Below are 20877 nucleotides of genomic sequence, written 5' to 3'. Positions count from 1 at the left end.
CCTTTTAATCTTTCATTCGAGACATTCCTATAAATAGTCTCGTTTGCTTATGTGCATAAATATATCACTAGGCTTGTCTGCAAAATCAGTATCCATCCCACTCCAATTACAATATGAAAAAATAGATTTAAATCTGTATTCCTTTTAAAAATTAAACCCCCTCACGAACCAAATTCCTCTCCTTATCATCCTCTAAGAAGAAGTACTTTGAGAAGGTGACAGAGTGCAGGTCTCCTGGCAAGGATCTGCTCTCTGCAGTAATCTCTGTGAAGCAGCAGAGGAGCACAGAGAGAGAGAGAGAGCCAGATGGAGATGGATAGCTATGTGTTTTTCTATGAAAGCTGTGCATCACCCCCATTCTTCACCTGTCTCCCTCCGCAGGATAAGTGGGCCCCACTCCAAACAGCAGGCCTAAATCTCTAAAAGGTCCTTAGATCCTCTCACTAAAATCCTCTAGCTAATGCACCAGCACTGAATGTTACAAAGTTACAGTTCAAATTCAGTTACTTACCCAAAGTCACGGAATAAGGATTGCTGCCTTTGAGCCTTAGCTATGGAAGTAGTGGCGTTTTTGTTGTTGTTTTCTAGATTCAGATTAGATCAGATTGGCATGCTTTATGTTTCTCATCTGTTTTTCCGCTCTCACGCAAATGAAACACCAAAGGTAAACATTATCACCGACACATGCCAATACAAAGAATAATGCTATTAATGCAGTGAAATTACTAATGTAAAGTGTTCTTTAATTATTCCTGTCAAAGCGAGCACGTAAAAGTGGACGAGGAAGCGTGTGATTCCCCAGTGCACTGTCTCTGAGGTACCCAAATGTTTCTGCTGGAGCCGACGTGATAAATAATACTGTCTAATTTGAATATCTAGTGGTTTCTGCAGGGTAGGCATTTGCCTCCTTCCGTATTTCACAGTCCACTTGTAACTTCCGTGTTTCGAAGGCTATCTTACTGGGTCAAGCGGTTTAACACAATGAGGTCCATCCCTGAAGACTTAACAACACTCATTTCAGGTACCATCGCAATATTTGGATAAAACAACAGTTTATAAAGCGAACGTTTCGGTCTCGAGCGCAATCAGATTAGGCTGTAGTAGTTTTGTCCCCAGTTTACATTACTGGTCATACTTGGCTGAAAAGAGGAAGTTTAGTCTACCGATGGACGTTGTGAATATTTCCATGTAGTTTGAGCAAAGTAACTATTTTCTGGCGCGGATAGATTTATTTTGTGTTTTAACTAACGTTAAGTAAGCAGTTCTAAAGTAAAGAGTCTATGTTAAGTTTCAACTGCAAATGGAAATAACGTTTATTTATTTTTCTTGTGCCGTTTTTATTTTTATAGTTCAAGTCGGTTACATACCTGTTGGAAAGTCCAGCATGATGCTAGCGATGGTTTTGAAAATGGTAACGTTAACTGGTTTACGCTCGTAATTAGATGGTGCAGGTTGTTGTCATTAGGTGGTTGACCAGCAACCATCCAAAAGCAAGTTGACTCCCTGTAGTTGAGTTGTTTTTGGCCAACGAGCATTTTATCAAAATGCCTACTTGCTTGTAAACTAATCATATTGTCATTAGTTTGGAATAACGTTAGTCGTAATTCTAATGAGGAATTCAAGGGTGCAAAATGACAGGCTACGCTTCATCTGTTTTCAGATCTGGAAACATTTTTGACGGATGTCCTCAAAGGGGAGAACTTGAGCAAGAAAGCAAAAGAGAGAAAGGATGCCTTTATCAAGCGCATTAAAGATGTGAAAACGAGGTACGAGACTACGAGGCAGATTTATGTAATTACTGTTGACCTGAATATGTTTTTGACCCTATGTTGATATAGTATTCAACAAATCTAATGATCTCTGTTCCAGCTACTCACAAGAGTTCAAGGAAAAACGTAAGTTTCGGTGTGTTTGTGAATGTGTGTGCGTGTGTCTAGGGGAGGGGCTAAAAGACAAGCATGATGAAGTGAGCTAGTAGCCTACTTCCCCACTGATAGGGTATGCTACTATGTGCTGCAGTTAGCATTCATTGAATTTGAGAGTTTGTTTACTTATTCATGATATGCAAACATCTTTGAAAGACATTTTTCTCTCCTGATGGGAACATATGAAAAGAGTGCTTAAAAAAAGTTTTACGCCAGACTGCTCCCGGATGAGTTTCCTATAATGAATTCACAGTTAAGATGTGGGTAGAGGGCTGGGTATGGTTTAGCACGTTGTGGGCAAGGAAACACATGCACTTTACAGCTGCACTATTACCCCCATTACAGTGTGACCAGGAAGTACAACATTATACCACAAACATGTGCATAATTCATGCTTTCCCATCAGTATGCTCTTTATACATGAAATTATCAGGAAATGTGATTCAAATAGGCTAGTGTTACAAGATATCTTCCATATTATTATCCCAAATCTATGCAAAGTGAGTTTCTAGTGAATTGAGACAACATGGCTGAGTGCCACTCTTCCCTGGCACCATGCAAGCAACATGCATAACATCTGAATTAGATAATCTTACTTAGTTAATGTGTCTTTTTCTGGTGGAGGATTGAAAATGTGGCCTCCTAGCTGCCTCTTTTTTGGGAATGCTGATGAAGACTCTGTTGTGTAGGAGATGAAGAGTTCCCAGAGCCTGACGAAGCGGACACCAACGACGGAGGATCGCTTCACTCAGAGCAGACTGACAGGGATGATGAAAACGCTTATGATGGTGAGTGTTAAATTGTGGGATTTATTGGAATATTAAAAGTGTTACAAGAGAGCATGGAGCATCTGCAAGAACTGTTGAGACAGGGACATCATGTGACTGAGCTACTGTTCCCTTGAATTCTCTCATGGAAGAATGCTGTAATTGTGAGTATTATAAAAGAATCATGGCAATTTATTCTGCACGCAGGTTGCATGTATAAAATTCACATAAATTAAGAAACAAAAAAACCTATCTCTTTCCGGTTATGAATGAATCACTTATCACCTTTTCTGCAGCTTTAGCTGTCATAACACAGTATCATTGTGGCAGTCCTTTGTCGTGTCCTGTCTAGGATTTTTTAGTAGTGGTAGAACAACACAAAAGCTGAATGAGGTGCTTGAAAGACTGATGTAACCCGGCAACAGTCTCAGGAACGGTTTGAAGGCACAGACGTTAAGGGTTTAGCTCTCTTTTGTCTCTGAGCAAATGGTTTATGGTCTGCAGCTCAGACAATGCCGTCCACATCCAATGTCAATTCAGGCTTCTGTTTTAGTAGCTTCTGCTAAATGAACGGTGTTGGCAGAATTTACATTCAAGGGAATCGAATTCATCCGAATCATTTTCGAGTCATGCCACATATCCGATTATTGCATTCTGAAACTCACAGAATCAAGAGGATAGGATACAGGCTGGGAGTGGTATGTGTGTAATGTATGTATATGGTAGCCAGAGGTTTACAGCTCTAGTGCACTCATGTGTTTTATAGGTCCTTTTGCCCTGTGCTTGCCAGAGAGAACAGCTGTTCAGCTCAAAGATGGGACCGAAGCCTCTTAGTGCACACTGCAGATCCTATACGAATATTTATTTTGGACAAATGTACTAAAGAAAGTGAAGTTTAGAAGCTCATGCAACTGATAATGCCGCTATTTGGGTAAATACAGATTTCTTCTCATGAAAAAAGAACACACACACATCTCTCGGGCTTTATTTGTTGAGAGTCAGAGCTTCACCTCTGTAACTTGTTTGAGAGCTGTACGTTTTTACTCTCTTCATACAGTCAGCCCATAAAAAGGAAGCTTGTTTTATAGCTGAAGATGAAGGCAAAGCGTGTCGCCACTATTTATTTGCAGCCTTTAGCAACCACATTTGCTGCTTTTGAAGTTAGCACTGTAAGTTAACATGGATAAAGTTAGTTCAAGGGTGTTCATATTAACCCCAGGTTTCACAGAAAATGCATGTTTGAGCTGTTTCAACTGAAAGCAACTTGCACTGACATATCCTAAATTATGTCAGTGCCATTGTTTTGTCTTAAGATGCACATAGTGTGTTTTTCTTAGGCATGTTTATAAAAGCTACTTAAATGTCCTAATTGAACTAAGGCTTAATCTAAGCTCAACAAGGACTCAACTGATCAAAAATGACAGTAAAGGCATTTATGATGTTACAAAAGATTTCTATTTCAAACAACTGCTGTTCTTCAAACTTTCTATTCATCATAAAATCCTGAAAAATACACTCAATTGCCAGTGCCAAACCTAATTTAGCAACGCAACCATTTTCAAATAATATTTAATTTTTTTAAGAATCATTATTGGAGTAATGGCTGCTGAAAATAGAGCTTTGCCATCAAAGAGAACATATACTAATATATATATATATAAGAAATATATACATAAGAAATGTTTTCATTTAACTGAAAAATCTTTTTTAATCCCAAACTTTAGATCAATAGTGTATATGGTGTTTTTATTTTATAATTTTTTATTATTATTCTGCAATAAGGGAGAAAAAAAAATGTGTTCTTATTATCCAAAACACTATCTTTTTTAGTTTTTGGCCATTGTTTTGCTCTAAAAAACACATGATTTATGTTTTCTTTGGCAGTTGTTCTACCAGACATTTTTCTTCCAGATTTAACAGAAATCAGCTCTAGCACTGAGGGTGTTTAGTTTACTTTTCACAGTCAGCGTGTGTCATGCTCCCTTGACAGCACTTTATACATAATTGCAAACATTCCACAATTTCTGGTGTCATTCATAACATTGCTCTGTTCACTCAAACTCATTCAGCAATGCAATGGTAATGTGTACACAAGAGAGGGGAGGGCAGTGTAAACGAGAGGGGAGGTTTGCTTTGAAAACAGACCATGCATCTGTTTCACATACTGCTGTACTCTATCCAGTCCATCCGGGGTTTCAATCTCTGCTAACTTTAGTCTCGCTTGACATCGACCTTTGATTTTTTTAAACCTAAAGGGGGTGGAAGTAGCTTTCTGGTTGCCTTTAGCAAATGTATTAAATCTGTTGTGAAGACAGGTGCTTCTCTTTGTGGATTCCTCACTGCTAGTCATAAAAAAAGCTGAAGTAAGATTTAATAAATTTCTGTTTCTGTCTGTTTGTTGTAATCAGGCGTTCAACAGTCTCCTCCGGTGGCAGCTCAAGAACTCCAATCTATTTTAAAGAGTGGCTACCTGGAGAAGCGCCGAAAGGGTAGGTTACTGTGTTCACAAACAGGTTGTTGACGTGGACAAAATAACCTCCATTTGACTTCCTATAGATCACAGCTTCTTTGGCAATGAGTGGCAGAAGAGATGGTGCGCCTTAAGTAACAACATATTCTACTACTATGGCAGTGAAAAAGGTTGGAAAACTACTATTATGATCAGATGTGTCAATACCAGTGTTGGGAAAGTTACTTTTAAAAGTAATGCGTTACAATATTGCGTTAAAAAGTGGCTTATTGCTGTACTTTTTATGGTAAGTAATGTGTTTTGTAACTTTTGCGTTACCTTTTCTTACTTGGGCTGGGCTTGCTTGTTTGTTTTTTAATAACAAAAAGCATTTTTAATTTTGGCAAATGTAAAGACCCTTTCAAACCAAAATTGAAATGAATAAGCCTCAGGATGATGGAAATGTAAATTCACTCCTGTACAGTAGAAGGGCGCAGCTCAAACAAACCTTGCAGCTGTGCTGCCATTCAGGATCGCAGATAAATAGGATGCAGGAAAAGATGGGCCCTGTCCCAATTGGCACACTTGTGGTGCACTTTCGCTCTTTGGTCTTACAATGGCTACCTTGTGCGCGTGTCTGTTAAGTCCATGAGACCGTAGGGTGTCCCATTTGTCATTTTAGGTTTCAGAAGGGTGCTCGTGAGCACTTTGTGGTCGATATGCTCCCTCGATGCACACTTTTGGCGAGCCCGCACAGAAGCGAGCTCCGCAGCAGACTTCTTCCCAATAGTCAAAGCGGCGTTACGTCACGAAAGTGCGGACTCAGAGGAGGACTCCTTATTTTTGCAATAAAAAAAAATTAAACACGAATGAGATGTTTATCTCAAATTATTTTTTACTTATTAGTATTGTTGAATTGGATCACCGAAGGACAGCAGCAAAGATATTGGTTAGTAAAGTGAGATTAAATACATAAAGTATATTTTTGTAATTTAACCATTTTGAGGAATACTGATTTGTGCAAGTGAGATGAGTAAAATGCTTGCTCACTTTTAGTCTAAACTACAATAACCATCAGGTTTATACCGTGCTCGCAACATGTGGAATGGAGAGGTGTCAGTCAATAAATGGGAAAACAAAGTAACTTGCGTTATTTGAAAAAGTAACTCAAATATTTTGTTGTAAATTTAAAAGAAATGCATTACTTTACTAGTTACTTGAAAAAAAGTAATCTGATTAGGCAACTCGCACAACTTGTAATGCATTACTCCCAACACTGGTCGTCACCAATTAAATGCACTCCTGAATTCAATTTCTCTTTTCTTAAATCGTATCATTCAATAATCTGCACTAATGTTCGCTAGATAAACAGCAGAAGGGAGAGTTTACTATTGTCGGATACACTGTCAAACTGAACAACACCCTGCGGAAAGATGCAAAGCGAGATTGCTGCTTTGAGATCTCAGCTCCAGACAAGCGTGTATATCAGGTTGGTCCCCTCTCATTTCATGTAAGTGTTTATTCTTATCATCAGATAGTTATCTCTTATAACACATTTTTGCTACAGTTCTGTGCTGCGTCCGAGAAAGATGCTAAAGAGTGGGTGGAGCACATTGACTTTTTGATTAAAGGTAGGACTGCGCATCATAAAAACACTCTCAATAACTTCTTTTTTTGCACAAATGCATAATGTCTTGTATATTGGTTTTCACTCTCAGACATGGGTGGAATCATTCCTGAAGATGAAGAAGAGTATGACGACTGCTTACCTGTATCCCATTCCCAATCAACCATGCCCGAAATTATCGATGATGACATCTATGAAGAACTTCCTGGTTTGCACTTCAATTTCATATTTGTTTGTGTATTTATCTGATAATTATTATATTATATTATATATCATTCCCCTGGTCCTGGATTAAAATGCATATTTGACCTGTTTTAACTGAAAGCTACTTGCACTAACATATCTTAAAATATGTTAGTGCCATTGTTTTGTCTCAAGATGCACATCAGTAATGCTTTTATCTAATGCACGTTTATAAAAGTTACTTAAATGTTCTAATTAAACTAAGGCTTAATCTAAGCCCTGTCTGTAAAACCAGGCCTATATTATATTATAGTATACATTTATATTTATTTATTATTTATGATTTATTCAATTTCGATGTTGATAGTCAACATAAATATTAATGTAAAAACCTCTCAGGTTGATTCCCCTATGGATGTGGTGGAAAATGTCTACAGAAATTGTGCATTTGGTATATTGCTCTTCGCTCTAACTGGAACATCTATTCTCCCCCTCTCAGAGGAAGATGAACCCCAGCCTGTTAAAATAACAGTGACCCCGTCTCTGGCCAACAAACCTCCACCACCATCCACCCCTATGACAGGTAATTACCACTGGGTCAGCAGGCCTGTCCATCCCCTACCTGCCCCGCTGTCCCATAACACCACATATATTCCCAGATCTGCCTGGGTGGCTATCATTTGTCTCTCCAGCTTTTTATATATATATATATATATATATATATAAAAAAGAGAGGGAGGAGGTCTTTAAAAACAAAAGATGGTAAGTGGAAAGAGAGGGAATGGATATTGCTGGTACATATGGATTTGGCAGGTTAGATGGTGAAGTAACACTGATGATAGGAGTGGGAAGGTTGTCTGGACCACAGGAACTGCCTTCAGGAAGAGACCTGGAATTTTTATTGATTGTTTCTTAGAGTAATGATATTTAGTTTGACATATCTGTGCTGATTGGTAAGACAAACGCTAAACAATGCTCTCACAGTTTTTATTTAAAAATGGTTCAGTGTTTTTTTTCTGTCCCTGTGTGGGGGAAGCATGTATCCTGCTGGGTGCTGGGCACTGGGCAGGGGTTGGTAGGCACTGGCAGGAAGCTGACTCCATTGGTGCACTGTGGCCCACTATGGCCCTCTGCTCCAGGCTCACAGCACAGGAAGTCCTGCTGACAGAAACGATGGCTGAGGCAGGATCTTGTGACAGATGCTCAGGGGAGGAGGCCAGCTAGAGCACTAGACAGAGCCATAATGGAGGGAAAACAGGCTTCATGAATCCTGGAAAGCAAGATTATCATATGAATTTTCTTTATTAGTATTTGTTGTCGTCTTTTGATTGGGTTTTTCTTTTTTTTTGCATAATGTTTTAAAATCCTGAAAAGTGGATGCATTTATGTATCTGCTGATACCAGACCACTGCAGCAGGTGTAACACTAATGCCTGGTTGTTTAAGACGCAGCCCTGAATAAAATCTTAAAAGCAGCAGTGGGTATGGTTATATTTAGAAAATGATTATAATAATCTGCCAAATCAGCATAGCTGGGAATCTGCCAGCTATAAAGTCTGGTGCAAGATATTTACCTTTAGGGTTTTTTTCTTTATGAAAGCACTTTTCTTGAACACCCACTCAGGGTGCCGCCTTTGGGCAGACATTAAAGATTAGTAAATATGCATAAATAATGCTCTACACCAAAAGCAAGCGGGGGTAATTGTAAACCCAAGAGCAAATCTACCTGAAATACCAGTTTAACATATTTCATCCACAATGGTTTATTTTCTAGACAGAAAATAAGAGACTGAAACTTAAAGGGATACTTCACCGATTAGCATTAAGTGTTTTGTATCAGTAGAAACCCGGTAGTTTTTTCGAATGACCGTGCTTCCCTCTCGCATGTCCGAGGGGGAATCTCATGATAAAACAGCAGGCTTTTTCGACTTCATGCAGCTCTGCGCAAGACCGATCAGCGGCTGACTTGAAGCAGTGCATGCCGGTTAGAAATTTTGTCGGACTTGATACAGCGCCGACGCCACGTGTCTGTGACGTATGCCATCAAAGTACCGCGAGAGCGATTCGAGAGTAGCCGGAAAACTCAAGAGTGGCTGCACTGGGCTGCACGAGCTCTGATGACGACACAGCTGTTCCGCGATTGGCCGGATTCATCCCGCATTGACAACGATCACGTGTGTTTCGTGTTTATTCGAACACCTTTAGTTCCTCTTAAGCTCACAAATCTGTTTTTTATAACAGTAAACACTCTTTTCATGTCATTGCGATTATATTGTGTCATGTTTATCAAATTAAAACTGATTAAAAAAACGTAGACTCCACTTCATTGATAGTAGCTTATGTTGAACTTTATTCTTCTTCAAACAGACAAAAAGCAGTACATAAAGTATTGAATGAAAATGTCTCTGAAGCATGTGTATTATTTGGCAAATATTGCATTCATTTCACTTCAGCTGTGGTAAAGTATGCAAACACCACGTGAGCGGTCACTACGGGAACCAGAAAGTGTCCGATTTCACGTCTCCGTTTGCAGCTCCTCCCCGCCTGCACGCGGCTACTCTCGCCGATCGGTTACATCCAGCCGCAGCCGATGTCGAACACACCTAGCGTCTTTTCAGTTTCGAGTCAACTAGTAGCCTAGTTGTATCATTTCTTCCAATACTGCCCTCTGTTACCAGTAGGCGTGGCTTGGGAGTGGCCTCGTAGGGCAGCGAAGCAAGTGCATTCTGGGAGTTGTTGTCTTTCATCCACATGAGCCAAAAATACATTTTATGGCTTTTCTCAGTCTAGAAGGCACCAACTTCTAAAATAATTTCACATTTCTACTACATAAATGACCCAATTTAAATATGCATTCATCTTTCCAGCGGTGAAATATCCCTTTAAACTCAAGATTGTTGTCTTCTAACATTACATGTTAACAGTTTCATCCCATCTGTCAGAAGCCACAGCTCAGCAAGTTATACTCTCTGCTGCCCACTAGTGGAATTTTCTGAGCCTGAAAAACACTTAAACTGGGGGTCTTTAACCAAGGACCCTTTGGTGGATAGATAAAACATGGCAGGGACACTTTAAGCCATATAAGAAAATGTGTATAGTACCATATTAAAGTATTTACATAAGAGATCAAACAATAATTGGTGTAACTCCCGTTGAAGATCCATTCACATGCACCAAACCACCATTGCATGTAGAGAAACTCTTAGAATCAGCTCAGAGTTTTTTTTTTTTTTTCTAAAGGAAATACATTTATTCTGCAAGGATGCATTAAATTGATCAAAAGTGATAGTAAAGGCATTTATAATGTTACAAAAGATTTCTATTTCAACTAAATGTTGTTCTTTTGAAATTCTTTCATTAAAGGGATAATTCACCCAAACAAATTTTGTCATCATTTACTCACCCTCAAGTTGTGCAAAAACCTGTATGAGTTTCTTTCTTCTGTTGAACACAAAAGATATTTTGAAGAATGTTGGTAACCAGACAGTTGATGGACCCCATTGACTTCCATAGTATATATATTTTTTTTTTTCATACTATGAAAGTAAATGGCTACCGTCAAGTTGTTGGGAAATGAGAAGTTTCCAGACTTTATTGAGAAGTCTGGGAAATGATGACAGATTTGTCATTTTTTGGGGTGATCTATCACTTAAAAGAATCCTGAAAAATATGCATCATGGTTTCCAGAAAAGTTTCCACAAAATTAAGCAGCACAGCTGTTTTCAACATTGATAATAAGAAATGTTTCTTGTGCACCAAATCAGCATATTAGAATGATTTCTGAAGAATCATGTGACACTGAAGACACTCAGCTTTGCCATCACAGGAAAAAAGAAAACAGTTATTTTAAATTGTAATATTATTTCACATTATTACAGTTTTTACTGTATTTTGGTCAAATAAATGCAGGTGCAGCCTTAGTGAGCATTCAACATTCATTCACAAGCATCTTACTAACCTCAAATTCGTAAACCTTTGAACAGTGTACATGCAAGGACAATAAGATCTCTTTGGTGTTCAGAGACCAATCCAACAAACCCCACAATCACCATTTTTACAGCTCATCATAAACATTTTGTGATGCATAAATTGAGAGTGTATAGAGTTTGAAATGCCATCACACATGCTCTCTATTCTTTCTTCATTAATTAAATAATTGATTCGATCTTCTATTATTCTAGCCCCTGCAGCAGTGAACAAGAGCACAGACTATGAAAACTTCTTCCAGGGCTTGTGGGATTGTGCTGGCGACCACCCCGATGAGCTGTCCTTCAAAAGAGGAGACCAAGTCTACATCCTCAGCAAGGTAAGACGGGAGCCATGTGATCGAGGACAGAAATGATATTTAAATGAGTATTGCCCTGCCCTGTTAGACGTCAGCAGGAAAACGTGAATTTGCTAAATAAACGTTGAAAAAATATGCTGTGACATCTGGTTAACGCATAAGAGTCAGATGTAAAAGGATCGTTTCGGTGTCTCGTGTGCTCGGCAGCGGGGTTTCTAAGCTAAATGCACCCTCTCTCTGCGCACGGTGATGGGATTAGTCCTGTCACTACGGAAACCGTTTTAGTGCTCTTGGCCCTGAACTGGGCAGTCTGGCAGCCAGTGGCATTCTGTCACCTCTCTCCATGTCTGCCCACTCGGAGCTCGTGTGTGTGTGTGTAGGGGTATTTCAGTGTTGGTAGACTGCTCAACGCCATGTTCCGTTAGGGCAAGCGTACGCAGACCTTTAGCATATACACATCTCAGCCAGTCACTATTTATGGCTGTAATGGCAGTCTGTGTTCTCAGGAAACGCTGAATCCACTTCTCTATTCGTACCAGGTGTGGTGTAGAAGTGAGTTTGGTTGAAAACTTCCCCTACCTGTCAGCTCCGATGCATAGGCAGGCTGTGCAGATCTGGGTACTGCCTTGTGGGGTTTGTACCTGGCTAACAGAATTAGCTCAATACCTCTCAGGGCTACTTAAAATGGCTCGGGCTGATTCGTTCCCAGAAACAAACTTGCTATCTTGCGGTTTGTCTACTTAACACTATTGCCCTTTAGAGAAGGAACTGGAAATCTTAAATTAGAATCGTGTTTTTGCGTCCTTATTTCAGAAAGAGGGGTTTGGAGGTATTGACGCTATGGTGGTGTTTTTATATCATCTCTGTTCTACAGGATAAGTGAACAACCTTTGTGGGACAATGATGCACTATAAATGTCCATGATCTAGACCACATGTGCAAAATTATTCTAAATATATTCTTTGTGTTCTTTATGGCTTTGGAAAACTTTAATACCATTTGAAGTTATTAAATACCATTTTCATTTTCAAAGTTTAATGACAAAAATGTCAAGTGGTGTAACCATCCAAAAAAAAAAAAATATATATATATATATATATATATATATATATATATATATATATATATATATATATATATATATTTTTTTTTTTTTTGGATGGTTACACCACTTGACATTTTTGTATATATATATTCAATATATATATACAATATAATATAATATAATATAATATAATATATTATATATATATATTCAAAGGCTTTACAAATATAAATTATTTAATAAATATCGAGTTTTTGAGTAGTTGTACCACATGACATTTTATAACCTGAACTAACCATGCCTTGTCATTAAAAAAAAAAGTCAAACTATTTGATATTTTAAAAGACTGACCTTGACACACGGTCATGAAGATCTGCAAGAGTCTCCTCTGATATCATTTCCTGTTTTGTTTTTTTGTTTTTTTCTGCTTGTTGGTTGCACCACATGTCTTTGATTTTGTAGACAAAAGTAAAAAAAAAAAAATATTAAGCAGTATTTATTTATTGATTTATTATTTTGTTCAAATGTTTCAAGAAACTATAAATAAAGATAAAGCTAAACTGCTTAAACTAGTTCACCCTCATGTTGCTCCAAACCTGTGTTGACCTTCTTTCTTCTGTGGAACACAAAAATATATATTTTTAAGTGTGTTTGTAACCAAACTGTTTTGGTGACTGTAGACTTCCACTGTATGGCCAAAACCAAAACACAGACATTGAGACATTTCTTAAAATAGATTTTTTTTTTTCACAGAAGAAAGAATGTCATACAGGTTTGGGACAGAAGGTTCTGGAGGTTTTACAGATTTTTAATTGCGAACTGTCCCTTTTAATAAGGTTTTCTTTTTAAGAATATCATTCTTTTTTTCCATTAGGATATCAGGACAGTTTTATCATCCTGATATTTTCAAAATGAATGTTAATACATTAATTAAAAATTCTCATTATAGAAAAGTGTCAGTGTATGTGTGAGTTACATTTTAATGTATTTTTGAATAAATTAATAGATGGGACAAAGAAATAAGTATATCCTCGTGTATGGGAGTTTGATCCTATAGGATTTAAATTTTATGGGGCTCGGCTTCTTATTGGAACATGAGCTTGTTATGTGGGTCAGAGGAATATTTATTGCATTAAGAGTGAGCGATTTTTAAATAAATCAAGAATTGATTAAAAATTGCATCTTTTTGTACCCAAGTATATCTAATGGTACAGTAGTTGATTGTGTTTTGCATTTTCATTGGAACTCACAGTGATAGAAGTGGAGGGCTGTAGACTGGGATAGTGCTCTATACCGAACAAAGGTTTTATACGTTAATGTAATTCGTTTTTTAAATGATTGGTAAATAGAAGATTCAGAGTAAAATCATCTCTGATTTCTCTCTGCAGCAAACATGAGATTTTCAAGTGGCCTGACGGATTCATCCAAGATTTTTTTTTAAGGGCTGAGATGAACACGTGTTCTGAAGCCCCCTAAAAAAAGCCTAGCAATGCCCTAGATGATGTCATCTAGTGCGATCCATTAAGTAATGGTGAAAGTTTAGGTCTCCAGAAGTGATTACACGGGAAAGAAGCTGACAGAAAGAACTGCTGAATGCAGCTTTTCATAATTCTACCCAATTTATTTATATTCATTTTACTAGAGACACAGGAATGTGCAGTAGCAAGATAATGTATCTTCAGGAGAAATAGAGATGACATTCAATTTCACCAGTGGCGAAAAATCCATAATTTGTAATGGATATATAAAGCATGCCAATGGGGAAATTATCTCATTCTGTTAAAAGTCAGCAAGCTGTCAGAAAATGACAGAATATGGTCTGAATGGGATCCAGGGGTGACTGGGTTTTTCAGAGCAAGTCTGCCATCTTGTGCCTAGAGTTAGTAAGGCAGCATGCTTTATCAACAAAAGGAAATTAGCCTTTAAAGCACCATGTAAAGCTTCAGGTTTGAGCAATTGATCATGATGTCCAAAAGTGGAGTGACTTAAGTTTATTTATTTTTATTTGTATATTTACTCTAATTACTATATTAGTAATGCATGTGTATATATATTAGTAATGTGTGTATAATATAATATAATACATATATATATATATATATATATATATATATATATATATATATATATATATATATATATATATATATATATATATATATATATATATATATAATTTATTACTATTATGTTTAATTTATGTTCTTATTTTTATTGATTGTAACATTTTTATTAATATCTTCTAAGGCACTTCCAGGTTTGTTTGGGGTGGGATTGAAATTGTAAAAAGCATAGTCTCTGTTCAAATAATAACATATATACATGCATATGAAATACATATGAAATGTGTCGCGCTCCATAAAAGAGTTAAGCATAAACCCACCAAAATATGCTAGGAAAGATCTTCTCGACACAGTCCAGTGATGCTGTGTTGTACTCGTGCTATTTTATGGGCACTGCACGGCTTTGGTTTACCATGAATATTGCAGGCTGTCTTTTGTAGCGTAGCCCCTTCCCCCCTTCCTTCAGCCAGGCTTGCGGATGACCGTAAAGCTGGTGTGGGTTTAGTGTCCAGCTGTGGCTCACAGGCCATTCAGAGCAGTCTGGGGAACGGGCCAGTGGGGCTATTAGTGGCCTACCTCCTTCCCCTTGGCCATGCAGCAGCTGCAAGTCTAACACCCCCAACCCCTCCTCCCCCCCTCCATTTACCCCCCTGTCCAGACCCTCAGTGGCTCTGAAAGGGTATTGACCATCAGACCAGGGGGAGGTGTCAGGGCCCTAAATCACACACACCAAGCTCTCTTCTTTTCAAAGCAGGCCAGTGTGTGCTGTAAATGATGCTTGGTCAAAATAGTGCGTCACATGGTCCGTCTGGGGTCCAGCAGCATTGTAAACCTCAAAGACCCACATCATTTCAGTTGAATATGACATAATAGCTTTATTTTAAAAATGCAGGATTTTAATTATTCATATGTAAATGACCTTTAGAATATTCTTTTGGTCTGCTAAACACTAATTTAGCAAGTCTATATTGTGACCGGGTTCCTTAGATGGACGCTGTGTGTGTGGGCATGTTGGCGGAGTGTGAGGTCTGCATTGCTTTCCCGTTGCAGACTTATTTGTCACACTCGCCTTCTAATCTGACCCTCCTGCACGCGCACATATTCGCACACACACGGCACCAGACGCTGCTCTGTCAGCGAGGTGTGTCTGTATCAAAGGACGACTACAGGAAGCTTTCACATGTGCACTTCCTGTCTCGTTTCACACAGCCCGGACAACTGCCCTATATCTGGCAGCCTGTGTGGGATGAGGTGTGTGAATCCTGCTCCTTAACACATTGCACTTTTATCTCTACTTGCGTAATTCTGCAGTTGTGTACAGCAGGAGTTTTCAAACGATTTAATGCCACAGACTCCTGAATATCACTTTTGCTATCAAGAATGCTATATATTTTAACACAAATGTATACTTTGTGAAAAATAGTATGATGTTTGGGTGTGTGTGTGTGTGTGTGTGTGTATATATCTGGCAAAGTGGGACAATGGGTAAAGTGGGACAGTTAAGCTTCTTAATTTCTATATTTACATGTAAATGATTCCATTAATAAAAATCAACACTGAGCTCATCATAAGAAAGTATGTGATTAAAAAAATATAGATTCTGTGGCTATGACATCACTTCCGGGGGTGTGGCACACCATATTCAACAACCTTACAGTGAACCGTGATGGTAAAGTAAAATGACATAGCATTCTGAGGTGAATAATGTTAAGATTATAAAAATTAAAACTCTCATGGATAATTTGTAATTGTTATATATTTTGTTATAGGATGTAATGCTGAATCAGAATTTGTAAAAAATCACAATCATATGATAAAAAAAAAAAAAAAAAAATATGTGATTTTGACACTGTCCCAGTTTGCCAATAGCGTATTGTTAAACTGGGACAGGTATTACTGGCAAACTGGGACAGCCATTTAAGTCATTCTAATGGGGGAATTGAGTTCCCTTTTTGTATGCCCCTCATAAATTTAGTTAGTTAGCTAGATATTTCAACAAAGATTGTAAACTGATTTTAAAAAACAATGCCAATTCCACAAAAAAAAGAAAGAAAGATGGAGGGCACAAACTCGGATGGCTGGGACATTTGCAATATTTGCAAAAAACTTTTCAACAAAAAGAAATGAAACTTAGCCTGTGTGGAATAAAATTAGCCTATAAGAAGCCTATTTTTTTTTTATGAAATAAACTAAACCCAATACAAAATATTGTGGACAGGCGAGGGAGGGAGAATCTGCTGTACCTGCACCCCTCCTTAAAAAAAGTGATTTTTATTATTTTTGTTGTTGTTGTTTATATTGTTATTGTGTATTTAATTCATTGGGCCTACATTTGAATAACAATTTAATGTGTTTGAAGTGTCTCAGTTTGCCAATAAAGGTGTCCCAGTTTGACAGTAGCGCCTGGAAAAATGTGGTTTGGGGTCCATGTGTGTTTGAGGAAGAGTCATCCGTCCTGTGTTTAATGTTTCTTTCTTTTTTATTCTGTATAGTAGAGTAGAGCTCTTAAGCTATTTAGAATAGGATCATATGAGGGGCTAAGACATTTGGATCATAATAAAACATTATGCAGAAGGTAAATTATCAGAAAGTGTCCCACTTTACCAGTATTCACCCTATATATTATAAGGTGTGATATAAAAAACAACATTAAATGTATTTGTAAAATGTTATTTAAATCATGAATAAAAAAAAAATATATATATATATATATATATATAATGCACATTTTATTTATTTATTAAAAGTTGTGATATAAAAACATTAAATTATTGTTTTGTTAAAATGTATTGTAATGTTAAAATGTTATTTAAATCATTAATTCAAATGAATGAATGAATTAAAGATTATCATTAAATTTACATTATCAAAAAATTACTTTATTACAAATCATTATGAATCATTCAAATGTATTTGTATAGCACATAGGTTCTTGACTGTGGAGGCTAGCAAACTACCAAGGGACCTCTGGATGACTTTAAAAGTATTTTTAAATTAATAAATTCATATTAATATATTAAAATAGTGAATTATCATAAAAACAAGATTTAAACGATGTATTTTAACACATCAACACTCCCAGATTCTGTTAATAGAAAAGTCTGAAAACAAGCAGTTTGAAAACAACTGATCTACAGACCTGACTTAATTAGAATGCATAAATGTAATATATTTTAGGCTATACTCCTACATCTTAAGCTTTACGGATAGTTAAAGAAAGATTTATTGAACCCTATGGTCTTTCAGCAAGTTTTTCCTTTTCTTTTTAGTCTTGTGAGGAGGATGGTGCACATTGAGGACAGTCGGCGGTGGAGAGACAGTGTGTGTGTGTCTGCGGCAGCTGTCAGCAGCTGCATAACCAGACCTGTGTTTTATAGACAGTTACGTGGACGCAGCCAGTAAGAGGTTTGCTGGCCGGAGCTGAGCACTATACATTATACAGCAGGAATCACTTAGGCTACCGGGGTCAAGTAGGGGCCCACAAACTTCATATTTAACTTCAGATGGGGTATGATTCAAACCTCATTGCTCTTTCCGAGCCATTCGGAGAGGCTTTTTTCTCCGATAGTGAGGTGAAGGATGAAGGTAGATGAGCAGTGAGTGTCTTGTCAGCTTTAGGGAGATCAAAGACTTGAATGTCAGAGAGAAAATAGGCTTTAAATGTCAGTCGGAGTACGCGGGATTGAGATGTTTCAGGGTTTCGCTGTAGCTGAGCGTTCTTTTCAGGAGCAACAAACGAGAGACCGTGAGACCGTGTGGGAACCTTTTCAGAAACACAGTTGAGGTCGCAGATTCGCATCCTGGGCCCTCTCTATGCTGCCCTACAAAGGCAAAGCACAGCAACTACACTAAACAACAGAATCTGAACTTCTATCCCATGCTAAACTCATCTATCTCAGGACAGATCATAGTTTAAGAGACCCCATTCAGTCATAACTCAGTTTTGACTAAATGTGTTACTGTGTTCTGTCTTTGCAAGATAGTATAGTGTAACCCCGGGATTTTCTTTGTCTTGATGCCAATATAATGAATGCCCCCCCCCCCCCCCCTCCTCCTCCTAAAATATAAAGGCAGCTATATATTTCAAAGCATATAAATCAGTTTATACTGTGTGAGAAACATTATTAAGTGTGATTTGTAACAAAATTACTAAAATAATCAGAAATTTCTGAAAATTACAATACCGTCCAAAAAGTTTTGGGTTAGTGAGATTTTGTTTTTAAGAAATTAATACTTTTTATTCAGCAAGGATGCATTAAATTAATCAAAAGTAAATGCAGTAAAGACATGAATAATGTTACAAAATATATCTAATTCAAACTTTTGAACTTTATATTCATCAAAGAATCCTGAAAAAAATTCTCATAGTATTAAGCAGCACAACTGTTTTCAACATTGATAATAATAATAATAAATGTTTTTTGAGCACCAAATCATCATATTAGAATAATTTCTGAAGGATCATGTGACACTGAAGACTGAAAAATTCAGCTCTATCAACTCAAGAATAAATTATATTTAAAAAAATATTAAAAGATTTCAGAATAGTATTGATTTTACAGTATTTTTATCAGATAAATGCAACCTTGATGAGAATAAAAGACTTAACAATACCACAAACAATATGCAACCGTAGTGTATAAACGGTAATTTACTTTTTTTATCGTCGTGCTAAATGGTTAAATATCTTCTGGAATATAGTTAGTTTTTATAAAGTTGACAGCATATCTGAGAATATATATTTTTTACTTTATAATTTTTATTTTTTTTCCGCTTACTGTTAAAACTGACATTCTAGTCAATAAAATAAACATAATTGCAATGAATCTCATTATTTCTGTGTTTGTATATTAATCATCAATGTTTCTCATGGGCCCCCTAGCACCCCCTTGCAGTTCAGTGGGGGTCCGTGAACCCCAGTTTGTCCGGTTCTTCCAAAGGTCTGCTGGGAAATGGAGTTTTATGTGGAGTCCAGACACACTTGCAGTGCATCTAACGTCCATTTCAGTCCGGTCTCCTCTCACTGCCTCCCGACATTCTCCTCTTTGAAAGAAATCCCGATGTGGCCTGACAGATCCGCCTCAGTATAACCTCAGAGTTTAGTGAATCTGTAGTCTGTGAGAAACAGAGGCGGAAAAAAAAAACACAGGGTTTAGTAGCTTTGAAGTGAATGGCACCGTGGGATCTGTTTGTAATTATGGAATAAAGAAAGAGAGACGGATTGACGGATCTTATCTGGCTCTTATCTTTATGGTTATCTTTTCCGTGAGCTGGTGAAGAGCTGATCTGTCTCTGTATGCAAAGAAAAGGACTCTGTCCTCAGGCTCACAGATCTGTTGTGCTTCGTAAGAAATATATCGCCCGTTCACATTCTCTTGTGTAATCTTTATAGGTCCTATGGGCCTTGTGTCCTTGAGTTGGCCTTGGAAAGACAGACAGAATGGAGGAGATTGGGAGGGGTGCGGGAAAAGGGGGTAGGGATGTACGGATAGAGACGGTATGAGAAGAAAATGAGGCAAAACCCGAAGATGAACGGGTAATATGAACTATATATATTGATAGTTTTCATTCCCCCGGGCGGTGACCTATGAGATTTGACCTCGCTGATTGTGTCACTGCTCTGATTGGTCTCAACGGTGAGTGAGTTTAATGAACGTCGGTTATCGGATTTTCTGTTTTTTTTCCCCCCACAGGAGTACGACATCTTCGGTTGGTGGGTGGGGGAGATGAAAGGGGTCATCGGAATCGTGCCTAAGGAGTATCTTATGGAACTGTATGTGCTGTAACGGGTCTGAGGTGAGAAAATGAATGGCAGCCCATATGCCTTGTTTTATTACACTGTAAAAAATTCAAAATACGTCTTTCTACTTCAAAATTTCACTTATAATTCAATGTGCCACTTGTTGCGTTTCTTTGCTATTAGTGTTCTAGCAATTTAACAAAGTACATTAAATCCTACATCAAATATTTTTCTTTTTTGTTCATTTCTAGGAAGCTCGGATGACCTGCCATTGTAGCTTCATGTTCCACAAGATGCCATCTCATTCTGTGTGTTTCTATTATTTTATGTAAAGCATACTGCCTGTTAAAGAGCACAATTAATTGTAAAGCAGCCTATGTTCAGTGAAGAATGTGATACTTTTTGCTTATTATTTAATTAACTTGATCTAGTATGTAATATAGATGACTGATTGAATGTGGCTTTCTTTCAAATGCATGATGTTGTAAGGAAAAACGACATGAAATAAAGCTTCCACGTTAACGCTATCACAAAACGTTCTGGGGTCTTTTTGTAGCAGTTTGGATTGTAGCCGCCAGGTGGCAGCAGCGTACTGTGTTGTTTTTAATAAGCTTGCGTCACAATATTTCAGTGCAGATGTGTGGAATGTCTTCATTTGCAACTCCATTTGATTCCTCCAGAGGAACAGAGTAGACCACAGAAGACAGGTTTCTACACAGGCTGTTTGGACGTACAGTCAAAATGTAAAAACAAAATCGGGAAACAAAATCTCTGACCTTTTATGCAGAACATAA

General features: G+C 37.6%; 1 protein-coding gene across 1 annotated transcript; it reads left to right on the top strand.

The window, feature by feature from the left end:
- Nucleotides 1-800: 800 nt before the first annotated feature.
- On the top strand, nt 801-20610 carry skap2 (src kinase associated phosphoprotein 2). Its single transcript, XM_084435428.1, has 13 exons — nt 801-1021; nt 1661-1766; nt 1870-1895; nt 2615-2713; nt 5101-5181; nt 5249-5332; nt 6506-6630; nt 6709-6772; nt 6860-6976; nt 7451-7534; nt 11132-11256; nt 20037-20139; nt 20335-20610. Exons 1-12 carry the CDS (start codon nt 982-984, stop codon nt 20127-20129), a joined length of 1044 nt encoding a protein of 347 aa, XP_084291554.1. The 5' UTR covers nt 801-981; the 3' UTR covers nt 20130-20139; nt 20335-20610.
- The last annotated feature ends 267 nt before the right edge of the window (nt 20611-20877 follow it).

The sequence above is a fragment of the Rutilus rutilus genome (genome assembly GCF_951802725.1).
Source record: "Rutilus rutilus genome assembly, chromosome: 17".
In the NCBI taxonomy this organism is placed as follows: domain Eukaryota; kingdom Metazoa; phylum Chordata; class Actinopteri; order Cypriniformes; family Leuciscidae; genus Rutilus; species Rutilus rutilus.
This window is presented reverse-complemented; position numbering and strand designations above follow the sequence as displayed.